At 41.2% G+C, this 16,077-nt stretch overlaps 1 protein-coding gene across 4 annotated transcripts in view; it reads right to left on the reverse strand.

Annotated features, from left to right (window-relative positions):
- Positions 1-16,077, reverse strand: part of LOC101473661 (RNA-binding motif, single-stranded-interacting protein 3) — a 162,620-nt gene that overhangs the window by 72,129 nt on the left and 74,414 nt on the right. For 3 of the 4 annotated variants that reach the window (XM_014410855.2, XM_004568057.4, XM_004568054.3), the window contains 2 exons: positions 10,490-10,671; positions 107-165 (listed from right to left, as the gene is read on the reverse strand). In XM_014410855.2, the coding sequence (XP_014266341.2) occupies positions 107-165; positions 10,490-10,671 (241 nt within the window). The remainder of the gene's footprint in view (positions 1-106; positions 166-10,489; positions 10,672-16,077) is intronic. The other variant, XM_023153964.2, reaches the window with a different exon arrangement.

Consider the following 16,077-nt stretch of genomic DNA (forward strand, 5'->3'; position numbering starts at 1 on the left):
GTCTCTATAAATAAAAAGACTTAAATATCAAATCAAGACCTGAGGTTGTGAAGTAGAGTGCAGATACTGCATCCTTGCAGAAACAAGTAGAATGAAACTCACTCACCTTTGCACTGATTGGTGTTTTTGTCCAAGATGGCCTTTGTAGAGACAATTTTCCCATATCTGCAAAACAAAAACAACAACAATGTAACATTCTGATTTGCTGCTGGCCCATTTTTAACATCTGGATCAATATTAGTTATTTGAGTCTTGGGTAAATATTTAGCTGTGCTGCAGGCAGAGCTGCAGGGTTATAATTCTGGTCTATCGTTGAGTCACAAGTTTGGTCCAGTCAAAGGAAACAACGCAGTGATGGACTACCACAAAATATGTACACGAAATGGTCACCACAGGATGACTTGCGTCAGAATTATTAACAAGATAGACACACAACCTCCATCCAGCAGATGGAGGAACAAAAAGTCCGTCCCTCCATCTGCTCCCTCTACCAACTTTTAATGTCTCCTGTCCGATTCACCACCTTACTCTCTTATGTTTGACACCTCTGCCTCTCTCTTTGTCTACTTCCTTATTTTCCCCCCACATCCCACTTCTATTCTCGAGCTTTCTGTTCTTGGGTTCTCAGAAAGAAGTTAATAATGTTTCTTATCAGACCAGTCTTTTAGTGCTCAAGGAAAGAGGAGAAAGAAACAGACAAAACCCAGAAAGAGGCTGAGAAGGTATGAAGAGAGAGGATAACAGAGACAGAAAGGAAGGTAGAGTCAGAAAAAGACGAAGACAGAAAGCTTGAATTGTTGAGATCAGCCTGGATCACTGCCTGGCTTTGTGGATGAGACTTTTAATTAATGTTTTCACACTGGTGCACAATGACTGACTGGCTGGCTGAGTGACTATCAAACAGATTGACACTCTGCCCGACAAGCTCGCTGACTGGCTAGCAGACTGGCTGATAGCCCCAGGTAAAGGATGGAAGTATATTCCCTCTTCTGTTTGAGAGATGGGAAGAAAAGAAAAAAAAAAGGGAAACAATGAAGGTAGAAGCAAAAACAACTCAATGAGAAAACAATGCAGAAGCTTCCTACTAGCAAAGGAGGTAAGAAAAGCAGTGGAAGGGTTGGAGAGACTAAGGAATGTGAAATAGACAAGGAGAGGGAGAGCAGTCAGTCAAAAGATAAAAAGATACTCAAGGCGAGCAGGAAGTGAGATAGTCCGGGGGAGATGGAGAGATAGTAAGAGGTGTTTAATAAAGAAGAGATCATTTAGTTGTCAGCATCAGGAGAGTCTCTGTCAGCCAACTCTGTCATTAAGAAGAAGAGAACCGAGTCTAGCTCGCCTGACAGCCTCATATCAAACTCTATTGGGACAGGAAAAAAGGCTTTAAAGGACTGCTATCACACCTAACATGACAGATGAGCAGCGTATGATCTCGCAATTGGCAGAGAGAAAAATCACTGTTTTTGTCAAAAATCAAACATTTGAACAACACTCAGTTTTCACACATTTTCATTCCTGCAATTTAAATCTATATCTGAAGAAAACAAGGCTAATCGCCCACACGTATACGCAACGGCACAGATCAAAAAGAAAAGAAAAAACCTACACCAAAGCAGTAATCACACACACACTACACACACCATCTGGCAATAGCAAGACCAACTCTCAGTGACTTCTACATCAGCATGACTCAAGTGCATGTGACCGAACACTTGAGCATGCAAATACTTGTGTAGGTGTAATTACGTGTGTGACAGAGTATGTTTGTGGAAGTTTGAATCCATGTCAAAGATCTCATACATCATCCACGTGTTTTGCCAACTTGTTTTTCCCAGCAGAAGACTGAAACATATCCAGACTCTGGACAGCGGGGGTGTGGGGGGATGGGGGTGCCTGGGTAGTTACACTATGAATCTTGAAGAGGGAAAAAAATAAAAATAAAAAATAAAAAATGGTCGCACTGGTCTAATTTCAAAAAGAGGAAAACAAAAAACATGTTTCCATGTTTGGGTACATTATTGTCAGATTGTATGTCCACCTGTTCCCTCTGTAGTTACGCAGGTTAGCGAGAGGAGAGGAGAAGAGAGAGGATGACGCCATGGCCTTAGGGAAATGTCCTATTACAACAACAATGCACCATCCAAATCTGTGATTCAATGGCAACATTTCATTTTATCCAGACAGCTACAACAATCTACTATTGTGCAGAAGAAATGGAAAAAAGTATTGATAACAGATCAGATGGTTAAGTGAGGAAATTTTAGATCATGGAATAAGAGGAGAGGAAAGTGCAGAATGTCCTCTTCAAGTCCCAACTGGAACATTTTGGTTGATTCCAACAGAAACCTGGAGTCAAATAACATCGACCTACACTTCAATCAATAGCAATGACACGTAAGAGAGCCATAAAAACTACTGAAATACTTAAAACATACCAATAAAAGACTACAAGGAGCCAGAAAGGAAAGGTCAGCACTTCCTTATCAATTACTTTCCATTGTGCCTAAAAAATAGAGAAATTTGTTCTGAAAAATATCTGGGGATGTAATTTTACTTCTAATTTAAAGTAATTCTCCAGGAAGCAAAAAAAAATAAATTGGTATAACCTACGGCTACATGTGTAACTTTCATTAGAAGAAATTAGATTATTTTCTCTATTTCCTAAGCACCAAATGGAGGGTTACACCTATTATTTTCATTGTCAATTATTCTGTTCTTTCTGTATTTTAACTGTATTTTAAAGTAAATTTGTATTGACAGGTTACAGGCTAGAAGTTTGAGTTAAATCCCTGAAAAGTCACGGTGAGCCAAAAGAAAAAACATACCCTTATTAATTCTAAGGTTTCAGACAACCCTCAGATGAACACCACCACAAGGCTTATTACACAGAGTCCTTTAACAAAATACTTTGGAAAGAGAAACAAAATACATTTTCTGTATGACTGTTTCAGTCTCTTCAGTTCATTGAGGTCTGTGGACATTTGTTTATGCACAGCTCTCTTTTTTCAGTCAGGATGAGGTCTGGACTGACTGGGCTATTGCAACATCTTAATTTTTTTCTTTGTTAACTGTTCTGTTGTAGATTTCCTACTTTGCACAGGATCATTGCCCTGTTGCATGAACTAATTTGGGCCAAGCTTTTGCTGTTAGAAAGACGGCTTCAGATTTCACCCTAGAATACTTTGGTATACAGAGGACTCGATAGTTGACTCAGTGACTGCAAGATACCCAGGTCCTGTGGCTGCAGAACAAGTCCAAATCATCACCCCTTCTCCACAGTGTTTGACAGTTGGTATGAGGTTTTTGTGCTGATTTGCCACAGATCTCTATATTGGTCTTGCTTGTCCAAAGGACAGAAGTCTTGTTCCAGAAATCTTGTGGATTCTTCAGATGCGACTTTGTAAATCTAAGCTGTCATTTTCTTTTTAGGGAGAAGAGGCTCTTTCTTGGAAACCCTTTCACACTAGTTCAGGCTTTTTCCTAATTGTATTGTCACAAATTTTAGCATTTTACACACTAACTGAGGCCTGTGGAGTCAGATGTAGCTCTTAGTTGGGCTTTTTGGGGCAAGGGAGTTGCCATTTCTCTGACCCAGAGGTCACCAACACGGTGCCCGCGGGCACCAGGTCGCCCGCAAGGACCACATGAGTCGCCCGCGGGCCTGTTCTAAAAATAGCTCACCATAACAACTTACCAGTTAGCTGCATCTATTTTTATTTTTTCTTGCCATTTTTTTTTAAATCACAATTGCATTGGTGTCAATTTGTTAAATATATTAAAAAAAAATTATTATTAAATATTAGATGAGCTCTAGCTGGTCTCCATGGAAACAGTTGCCGTGAAGACCAGCAAAGGTGAAGAGATAAGGAAAAAATGGCGGAAAAAAGAAGAAGAAGAAAACATATCATTGTCACAGTGAATGGGAGGAAGAGTTTTTTACCACTGTGAAAGATTCATGGGTGTGTCTCATTTGCGGGGCGACTGTGGCAACGGCAAAGCAGCACAACGTGGAGAGACATTTCCGAACGTGTCACACAAGCTACCATGCTAACTACCCAAAGGGCAGCACACTGCGAGTGGAAAAAGCCCGCGAGCTAAAGACAGGTTTGAGCAAAAAAAACCTCCCAAAAAGCAACCGTAGCCTCATTTAGAGCTACACATTTCATGATTAAGAAAAAGAAGGCATTTTTAGACGGGGAGGTTTTCAAAGAAGCAATGATGATAATTGCAAAAACTATGCTTAAAGACGAGAAATATGGAAACGATATAATCTCCACTCTCTCCGATGTCCAGCTGGGGGCAACTACAATCGTTAGAAGAGTGTCGGCTATGTCCGGGAACTTGGCCGATCAGTTGGATCAGGATCTGGCAAAGTGCAGGTGGTTTAGCATCCAGTGTGACGAGTCCGTGGACAGCAGCAGTGCAGCACAGCTGATGGTCTTTATCCGGATGGTGTTTGATGGTTTCTCCACAAAAGAAGAACTTCTGACACTACTGCCGCTAAAGACAACTACGAAGGGAGTTGACATCTATAACGCGGTGAAGGAGTTTTCGCGAAGAAAAAGGTACCGTTGGAAAAGCAGGTATCAGTGACTACCGACGGGGCTCCTGCTATGATCGGCCGACATACAGGATTCATCGCTCACTGTAAAGGTGACACAGAGTTCCCAAACTTCATGCAATACCACTGCATCATTCACCAGCAGGCGTTATGCACAAAGGTGATCGGCTTCGAGCACGTAATGACTCCCGTCGTGAAGATCATAAACAGCATCCGCTCCAGAGCTAAACAGCACAGAACATTCAAGGTGCTATTGAAGGAGCTGTCAGCTGAATATGGTGACCTGCTACTACATACGGAAATCCGATGACTCAGCAGGGGACGGATTTTGCTTCGTTTTTTGTCACTTTTGGTTGAAATCAAAGAGTTCATGCAATCCAAAGGGGAAGACACATCTCCGCTGGAGGACACTGAGCTAACCTAAAATCTGTTTTCTTTGGCTTCATAGAAATGCTACAAAGCTGAATAACACTGTGCTAAGCCAGAGAAGAATGTCTTTCTGTAGCATCAGTCTGGGTTAGTTTGGTGGGGGGTAGAGCTGACTTTTAGAATGACAGTCTTTCAAGGATGAGCCATGTGTCTTCCTCAACACATGGAAACTCCTCCGAATCCTTGCCAAGACCACTGAAATTGACAGCATTTTCTAGACTGCCGAGATTTAAGGAGGGATGTCGATACGAAACTCAACGCACCCCGTTTTGGCAGGCTTGACAAAATCTGTGTGCAACCCTGTCTGTGTGTGAGTGAAGTGTTAATGACAGTCCTCAGAGGGCCCTCACAGCATCAGATCTGTGTTTTCATTCCCTTGTGGAACACAGTCAGCCTATGGATGCTCACCGTTTGATGTCTTCTGAACCACAGTTCCCACCCACACCAACGTGCATCATTTCTGCATCTCTCCAGGATATCCAAGAGTGTTTATATACATTATGTATATGTACGCGTCCTCTGCGTTTGCAAATTGTGCGAGTTCTGTCAGAACTTGTGCGTTTGTCTGCATGTGTGCGATTGTGCATGCATTAGTGTACGTGCAGGTTGGTCTCTGTGTGTGGTAGCTCCTAATTGGGGATCCGATACAGCTGTCTTGTCTCTCGCATTTCCCTCATTTTCCTCCCTCTCTGCCAGTTAGACTCACACAGGCAAACACAGAGGGAGGACCGAGACAGCAATGCTTCAGAAGTCTTCAAATCCATTCCCCATATGTAGTTTAACATCTTTAGGCACTATGAAGAAATAAAGTCTTGGACTGTTTCCATGATGAAAAGCCAATGCGCTGTGAGTTTAGACGATGGCTTAATGTCACTGAAACATTAGGTTTGTCTGCCAAAAGACCTTTCCATGAAGTGTAAATCATAAGCTCCCAGGCTCTCCAGTTAGGTGGCACATTCAAGAGTTGGCATTATAGCAGAAAAGTAATTTGTGTCCATGACAGAGTAAACAGCCACTAGTATAAGCAACAAACAAAGAGCTGTCTTTTATCAACTTTTTGTTTGCTTTTATTAGATAATGCTGTGTGGTGATCCATGTCAGACCAAACTCTAATCTGAGTTAAATATAGTTTCATCTCCACTTCATCCTAACCACAACGCTTCAGATCAGATAGTTCAATATTTCATTTAGGATCTTACAAGCAGAGGGTTATTTTTAACATTTAAATAATTTCTAAGACATTAAGGCCTCGAGAGCATCAGATCCAACATTATTTGCTCAAAAAGAAGAAAAAGTCATCCAACAGACTTCTTTAGTCTTGAATAAAGCACTACGAGTTATTCTGTGGTGCCATTAAGTGGTTAAGAAAAAAAAAAAGCCAGACTGCACAAAAGCCTGGAAAAGGAATATAGTCATTTTAATAACAATATTTTGCTGCTTTGACACGTCAATATGGAGGCTCAGCAAAAGAGCAGAAGATCTTACTGGACCAATACTGGTGCATGATATATGTAATACAGCTGGTTATTAGTCAGGCATTTTTTATTTATTTTTTTACAGTTGCTTTGGTTTAATTCTTGAAATAAAAAAATTTAAATAAAAAAATTAAAACCTTCAAAATATAAGGAGCCCTTTCAATGCTCGGCGAACATTTGCAAACATTTTAGGTTGAGCCTGATTAATTTATCTGTACACTGTACACTGGTAGCTGACATTTGCCGATGTACCACAAGAAGCACTTCCTCTTCCAGCTGCTAACTCTAAGGCAGGGGTGGGGGAACTCAAGGGCCGGTGTCCTGCAGGTTTTAGATCTCACCCAGGGTCAACACACCTGAATCAAATGATTAGTTCATTACCAGGCCTCTGGAGAACTTGGAGACATGTTGAGGAGGTAATTTAGCCATTTAAATCAGCTGCGTTGGATCAAGGACACATCTAAAACCTGCAGGACACCGGCCCTTGAAGCCTGGAGTTCCCCCATCCCTGCTCTAAGGGATGGAACAGTGGATCGTTTGCCTCCATCACCTGCTGGCCCAAGCGCACGATCTGATATCCTCGTGTCGGTGTTGTTCCCATATCATCATAATAAATATTGTTCCAGGTTTAACATTGCAAGTGACCAATCACATTGTTGTGACATCATACTTTTGCGACTTTGGGGAAAAAAACACCTTAAAAAAAAATCTACTTAACTTGCGAAAAACTGCCTCTGTCTGCCAATCCAGCAATTTGAATTTGTTGCATTTCAGCAGTATCCTGGTCACTTGCAATATCGAACCTGGAACAACATTTATTATGATGATGTGGGAACAACACCAACACGAGGATATCAGATCATCCGTCCCAAGCATCCTCTGTCATAAAAACCGCCTGCATATCATTGTTCACTAAATCCATGAACTTTCTGTGGTCTTTCTTTTCCTCCAGCATTGCAGCTTCACAAGCAGTCTTTGTCAAATAAATCCACTATCACTTCTCTAGCCCGCACATGTCCCATGTTCATCTCAGGCTTGCCTCTCTAACATTATCTCCAAAGCTTTCAACCCGAGTTGTCCCTCTGATATACTCATTCCTGTGTTGATACCTTGTCCATCCCAGTGAAAGTCTTGGTGTCAGCTCTGCCTTTTCATTTTTTTTAACATTTACAACTCATCATGTTTTAAAATCTGATAAATGCAAACTGGACAAAAACCCTTTGAAAAAAAAAGTTATAAGTGCTGACTCCAACTTCCAATATAGGGGAACTCTGATCTCTTTCCAGATGCTGGTAGATTAATTGTCACTTTCCAGGGAATTTTTAGAGGTCTTAAAAATACTATATTCCTCAGGCTCTAGTTTAATCACATTAAAAAAATGACTAGGTACAGGTGTTTACAATATGGTTACAGTTTGAACAATATGGCTCCCATAACAGATTTCTCTAGCAGCTGAACATTTTTAATCCATGAGTTTCACTCTGATGTAATGAGTAATATCACGGAAACTGAAATTTAAGATGGAAACTCTGAAATGTGTGGACAAAAAGATATTTGTAAGGTTTAAGTTTCATATCCATCAACCACAACAGGAAGCACTTTTTTTTTTTTTTTAAGATCATCATGAGCTACACTGCAGGTTTTAACCACAGATTAAGTTATAGATCGATATGCAGACAGACAGCTGGGAATCAAGCGTGAGAGAGAGACAGAAAGACAACAGGGGGAAGTGAAAGCAAGTGAGTGAGAGAGAGAAATTGCCCTTGTGCTACACTTTAGATTCCGCTCACGTTCTGCTCTGTCCCCAGACGTTAAAAGTGTGTCCATAGTTTTGGCGACCGGGGGAGTGATTGGAAATGTCAGCTGACAACAGCACTTTTCACTGACACTCTGAGAACTGGCACGGAGACAGAGAGAGAAAGAAGGGGGAAACAGGGGTGAGGGAGAGAGGGAAGGGCGGACAGAGAGGAAAGGATGGAAGGAGGAAATGAGGAGGATGAAAGAATGGTAAGGGTGTGTGTGATGCTGATGGGAGGTTTGGTACAATCAAAAAAAAAAAAAAAAGCCATGGTTGGCGACCAATTATGGATGACACTGAATTGAAAGAGTGTGCATGTCTGTATATGTGCATCAGTGTAAGTACTGTCCTCCTGTTACTCACTGCAACTGTGCATGAAAGAAAGGCCTGTTTGTGTGTGCATGCGTGCATATCATGTAAGTGACTGACAGGAAGCTGCCACTCTATTTCCAAAAGCTGGAGCAAGTTAGAAACCCAACACTATGATGCTGCCCAACAGCACACGCACCCCTCCACTCCTCCATGACCTTTCCTAAATGTTACTGGCCACTTGGCACACTGACTGGGCCTCTAATGAAACTTTTATTGGCCCCCATTTTTCACCCCGTTTTTCCAGAACTGCCTCCAGGGCTGAGCTGAAATACAACAGGCTTGAACTGCAGCTGACACACAGAAAGGAAAGATACAGTGTGTGCATATGTGAACGTGTCTTTGCATTTTATTTTTTATCCGTCTTCTCTGTTTCACAAAATCTATACAATCAAATTGCTTTTGAAAATATTTAAAGCCCATAGCTTCAAGACAAGCAATCACTATAATTATTAACATACAACTCACTAATTACATTTGATATTATCGACCAACATAAGCTAGAAGGCAAATAAGAAAAGCAGGTTTAAATTGTTTACAAAATTTAAATGGAAAATGGCAGCAGTACTAATATAGAGCTTTTTACTGTAACCAACCACCAAATCTCACACACATTCATATAAGCGCATTTTTCCCTCCTATACCAAAGCACCTTATCTAACATTCACGCACACATCCTCACTGACAGATCCATCAGAGGCAACTTGGGGTTCAGTACCTCGCCCAAGGATAACCTCGAGCCAGGGAGCGAACCACCGACGTCCCTATTTGTAGATAACCCACTCTACCACCTGAGCCACATTTGGGATATGTAGGGATTAAATGCGCAGGACCAACTTTTAACACAAAGAAACAATAGAAAAGGACAAAGCTAGATACTGAAATTAACAGAGTACGGCCCTATTACCTGTCAAGTGTTTCTGCTCTTGCAGCTTAAGTTACTACATTCAGTGATTAATCAGGAAAAGTACACTACAGTATTATCACAGCCGCTGTTGTGTAGTATTATTATTCCAATTACAGATAAATTGATATTTTTTAAATGTCTATAATAATTAGCTTTTAACAAATGTGACAGGATCCCTTAAAAAGAGGAAAAGAAGCTTAGAAAAACAAAATCATGTTGAAAAGTCTCATCGTTTTTTCAAAACAGTAACTCTGTATATTTCTGAACCTAGTCTAAATCTGATTAGACACTATGATGAGAACCCTGATCTAAAATCTGATCAGGAAACAGCTGCCTAATGGGTTAAAATAAACGCTGGATCAGAGTTTGCTCAGACGTAACAAAGCTGCTAAAAATGAAAATATGCCTTCATCAGTTCCAATGGAAATCTTCTAAATCACTCTAGATACAGCCATTACTAAAATATTCAGATGTTTATCAAATATAGTTGCTGCATCAAGTCATCAAATTTTAGATTGAACTGGTAATTTGATGCAATTTAATTTCCCACAGCTCATTTATATTACTATTAACATGGAATGTGGACTGATCCATCATATTGTCATCCATGTGAGAAGTAAATCTTCGTGTGACTGAGGAGTTTCAAGCCTCCACCGATGGACAGGAGGATTATCTATCCTTGTGTGTGTAGATGACGCAGGGCAGAAAGGAGCGGATGGGCTAGGCCCAGCTGGGTTGTGTCTTTTCCTCTGAGGAAGCAGAGAGGAGGAACACAGGGGTCAAGAGCAAATTGTTGATACCCATTATAAGCTCCTGTCACACTCACGCAACACTAATTACCACAAGCTGAACTAAACTGAACTGAGCAGGAATGAACTGAACTCAGCTGTATTGAGGACGTTTAATGCATCTGCAGAGCGAAGGCAGGGACAGTAGAAGAAAATAGAACTCACGGCTGGCAGAGTTTGATGAGGTCCTGGTCGGTGGTGGCAGGCGGCAGGCCTCTGATGTACAGGTTGGTCTTACTAAGTTGCTCCACTAGCCCTCCTCCCTGACCTCCACCACCACCTCCTCCTCCTCCTGTGTTGCCAGGGCTGGGTGGAGCCATGGGTGGAGGGGGAGGGGCATAGGACTGCTGCAAAGACAGAAAAACACACAGAAAGGCAAACGTCACATTAGGTCTTTACTGTTATGTTTGGTGTCACATGAATCACGTATTTGATAACACCACAAAAAAAGTACTTCACTGCAGATTCCGCTCCTCAGCTAAATTCCATCTACCAATCTCACATCCACATCTTTTCCTGTCCCAATTATCTCTTTATTCTAGAGGAAGTACATAAAATTAGGAAAGCAAGAGATCTGAAATTAGTCCGTGATGTTCATGGTACCCAACCACTGGGGCTTGCCCAAATAACAATAGCGTGCTGTGCTGAATCTTCACATAAGGTTCTGCACATAATGACAAGGCAGTAGGGACTTCCTTTCAGCGCTGACTGAAGTGTAAAGGTGCAGTGACTTCTACAGTGATTTAGATAAGGAAATGTTTCAAACCATTGATAATTTTCATGAAAAACAGGTTTGTTTGTGTGTGTGCACAAATCAGCAAACATTAAAAGCAGCACAAATTGCTTTCTGGTTGTTTAACCTTAGTTACAATGCAAGCAAACGTAGACCAGAAAAATGAAAGATATTCAAAACATCTCTTGTAATGCAAAGGTATCAAGCCACTGTCAGGCAAGAAAGTCTTAAAGCAAACACCGCTATAATTTGTATTAATAAATTTATGCCATGGGTGAACCGAGCAGGCTGTACAGCATTTAAATCAAGCAAGGTCCTTTTATCACCTTTAACTTACTCAAACATTTCCTATTGGCCTCCACTGTCCAATTACACAGCTCAATACTGACTAAATGGCTTAATAAGATGACCATTTCTGGCAGGGAGAAGAGCAGTGCAAGGATTAATGAGTGCCTGGCACTGAAGGCACACCCACCCCTGCCTGCCCGCTGCCTTAGGCAAACTATTAGGTTAAGTTTGGAGGAAGCAAACAAGCTTGATGGCCCATATGACAGCAGCATTCAAAACACTCCGTCTGCTGCCTTGGAGGAAAACAGCTACACCGCAAAGATGTGTAGTCCCAGTGTTGGTTCCACTGTTGGAAAGTGGATAGAACAAGTTCAAGAAGCTGCTGCAGCTTGAGATGATCACAGCGCAGCAGCACTGTGTGCCGTAATGACGAGAAAATGAGAGACAGGAAGAGAAAGGATAGAGACAGGTAAGGAAAGGAAGCGTGTACATACTTAAGGTGAATCCTGTATTTGGAGTTGTGTGTGGATATGTATGCACAATTGCAAGGAAGCTTGTGTGAGCTTGTGTGTGCGTGCACGAGTGTGAGCCGGTGTTTGTGATAATGACAGGCTGTCACCACAGAGCAATGTGGAGTCTGAGCCAGCTCTGATATTAATCCATTACCTGTATTTTCTCTCAGCTGGTGCACAAATCCTAACACACACTCAGACGCATGCTAGCAGCTCAGACAGACAGCGCTAACAGGATTCAACACATGTATGGAAGACACGCAGGAGTAAAAGGAGAAGGCGCTTATGTCATTTACAGGCCAGCACCTCACACCAGCAGCCAACAACGAGCCTGTACACTTCAGCTCAAACACAAACAAAGTGCAGAGGTGAAAGAGAGGCTATGCTGGGTAATACTTCAGTTTAACAGCTGGGACAAATAATACTCTGTATTACCAGTGTCTCTGAGATTTGCAGTTTGATGTTATTTCCTGAATAACTTCAATTTAGGGCTGCGCCATACATTTTTCACAATACCACCGACAAATATTTACATGATAATGTCAAAAAGCTGTCATATCGTTGCTGTAGCAATGCCACACATTTACATTTACCAGTGCAATGAATGAAACAATTCCAAGCATGTCAGAGAGAAAGAATCATTTTTGGCTACTAAAACAGAAGCGATTTTAAATCACCTCCAAAGCAGCACGCTACTTTGCAAAATATGCAAGAAAATTGTTCCCGGTAATGTGGAAACAACGAGTTTCACCATTTGAGGGAAAAACACATCGAGTACAACAAGGCTACAATGGAGCAGATACTGATATGCGACGCAAAGGTTAGAAAAAAAAAAAAAAAAAAAAAGACCCAACCAAGCATTGCAAGCTGAACTCCGTATGACAGGATGGGCAAACAGTGAATGCAAATTACTGACACAGTTAAATGTTGGAAAAGCAGAACTTTACAGAGCTGGTTAAACAGCTTCCCAGGTATAAAGTATTTTTCAGTTTTACTATGTGACCATATTGACCAGGGTCCTGAAGAGTTTATTGTTCAACTAAAGCAGCTGGGCTACTTTTGCTCTAATATTTGGCTCATGCTATGTCGCCCCTGTTGAATTAGAATGCTTCTGCTACCGGTCCTCATTTCAATAGTGTCACACTTTGAATTAGGTAGTGTGTCATCAATGACAATAACTCGCAGGAAGAGGATGGAAAATGCTCTTCATTTACTTACTGCTGCTCTCATGCTCCAAACATAAAACATCGTTTATCATTTTTTCTGCATCATCAGAGGCATCGTTAGTGCAAATTTTCTTTAAATATCGTGATATCTCCAGCCTCTACTCCTAAAGCAGTATTCACTGAGAAGAATATTGATACTGGCTCAACAACTTCGTATCAGCCACTTCAGACACAAAACAGAACTATATAATATACTAAAATGTGCTAAATATAATCAATTCCTTAATTAGTCAATCTAGTTGACAGGACATAATTGCCTTTATATTTTTGAGTCATAGACAAATGGTTTCACAATTTCAAACTTTTTAAAATTATGGTCATTTTACACCATTTTTGACAAACAAAGCTAAACAACCAATCATTAGAATCAACAATTCACGTGAAGTCTGTCATAAGTGTGCTTTCTCAGGACATTTTATAAAAGTTTATTGTATAATGTGTCACTGTTAGAGGAAAGTAAAGAAGCGCATATCTTTTTTTCCCCCATGTGGTGTCTGCAATCACGATATTGGAAACCTCACCGCCTCAAAGCCTGAACTGTGCAGCGGACCGGCTCGATATGAGCCTTTCAACAATGGGTTTGTTTACCAACCTCCTCGGAAAGATAACACAGACACATGGTTGATGGGGAGTGTCAGACACATAAAAGACACCGGGCTGAAATCTTATGGAGAAATATCACAGGGGTAAAAGCTATACACGCTTAAGATAACACACTGCACACCACTGCATGGTAAACACAATATAAGCTCATGAAGCAAAACCAGACTGTTAGACTATTAACAAACATGCACACAGTTAGCCTTATCTTTGTACATTCATTTCATTACACTGATCTGGAGCAGAAAGAGTCTTTCTTCACTCCACTACGCAGATGTCCAGGTATGCACAAATGTAAAAAACCTCTCCCCTTCCCCTCGTGTTGCTGACACAACACACACACAAACCTGATCAAAGGCCTTGCCCAGGGAACCTCTTTCAGCCAATTTGTGCAGCTGTCAGGGTTGGGCTGATAGTGAGCTGTGTATGTAATGTGTCAGAGACTGTGATAGGGAAATCCTTTGAAACATTAAAATCGTTCCGTCTCCCTCTCTCTCTCTAGCATTCACACTTCCACCTCTCCTCTCTCCCTCTTTCACTGTCAAGCTCAACTCCACCATCGCTCTGTCTCTTGCTCTTATCATCTCCATCCTTCCACTTTCCCATATGCTTGCTCTATATTTCTTCCTCCTCTGTGCTTCCCTCCCTCCGTGCTTTCATCCAGTTTCTCTCTTTTAAGGATTAGTCTGCAGTTGCTGTGTGTGGACTGAAGGCTGCCTCTCAGCTGGTATTGTTGACACACTTAGTACAGTGGAGCAGTTCTCACACTGGGAAAAAGGCTCAGAGGCAGCGACACAAACTGTCACACAAGGCAAGCACAGTCACTGGGATTATTGCAGATTTCATGCACAACTGAGTCCTGAAACACAAACGTGCTGCGAAATATTATTTTAGTGTGATGCACATGCATGCTGCTGACTGATGCTGGTGTACATTTCAGAGCAAAAGCAGAGGAATTACTATGAAGTAGTTACTTTTTTCAAGGCACTGACCATCCATCGGAAGTCCAAAACTTATGAGGCCATAAGTTTTGGACTTAATTGTATTTTCACAAGTTTTACCTGAAAGTAATAAAATGACAGATTTCTGTAATTTAAGTCCCAAAGAGTCACGGTGACAGATCTCTTTAATTTACTATAGCCGGGGTGCACATAAGTGGTCCGCAGGTGCGCATTCGCTGTCAAAATAAAAAGACGTGCACCAGATAAGAAGTTGCAACGCGTGTTTGTGTACATATAAAAGGCAGTGTTTTTGTCAGCTAGAATGGGATTTTCACAGCATATTCTGCACCACATCTCTGTGCGTTCATTATTTGTTTGAAGCCAGCTCACCTCCTGCAACCACTTTTCCGAGAATACGCGTTTCTTTTGCGGTTCGGACTCCTGACATTTCTTTGGAGGTGGAGAAACACCAAAGTAATTGCTTAAAGGAGCTTGCTTCTTCGACATTTTTAAGAGTTCTAAACAAATGTCTGTCCTCCTCCAGAAAATCTAACGTACGCAAACACGCGTTGCAACTTCTTATCCGGTGCGCGTCTTTTATTTTGACAGCGAATGCGCACCTGCGGACCACTTATGTGCACCCCTGACTATAGCCCCATTTCTTTATCATGTAGGAAAATGGACATCAAAGTGGGCTGTATGTGGTCCACAATGGAAAATGAGTCTGACATGCCATGTGAAGGAGATCCAAGCTCTGTCACGTACCAGCTGAGATCGACCCCACTTTCAGCTCTGTTACTCTATTCCTTTCTACTGCAGACTTCAAGAATGAAGTTCTGTATCATTTACATTTCTAATACACTTTAGAGTCACATTGCTCCATATTTGCATGGTTTTATTAAACACATTTGCTTGCTTTGTGAAGATGCAGGAGTATGATTACCCTTTGTGTGCCTAACTGTCTGACAGTAGATGTGCTAGCATTGATCTTCATTTATGCTCATCATGACAATGATATTTCACACTAGTCCTTGCATGTAGCAAATAAATAGAGAAAAAGCAAATGAGAACTATAACAATAACAATAATCTGTTGCATTTCTTTTTAAAGTGTAATGAAAGGATGCCTCAATCAACCGCATCGAGGTTGAATTTTACTCAAAAAGGGAAAAAAAAAAAAAATGCAGGAATATTTACTTGTTCCAGCTACTGAACTCTCGTCATGGCAGTAATTCCTGCAAAATAACTTATTTCATTGTACTCTGTAGACTTTTCCCATCCACCCACCCAAATCTGCCAATCTCCACTTTCCCGCTATTGTTTTGCTTTAGGAATAATTTAAACAGAATACATTAAACTCAGTTCTTTAACTTCTAAACAATGAATAGCTACTGAAAAGTCTTGTATGTGCAGAGGTGTCTTTGTGATGATCAAACTTATCTCCAAACTTATCT

The sequence above is a fragment of the Maylandia zebra genome, linkage group LG11 (assembly GCF_041146795.1).
Source record: "Maylandia zebra isolate NMK-2024a linkage group LG11, Mzebra_GT3a, whole genome shotgun sequence".
Taxonomy (NCBI): domain Eukaryota; kingdom Metazoa; phylum Chordata; class Actinopteri; order Cichliformes; family Cichlidae; genus Maylandia; species Maylandia zebra.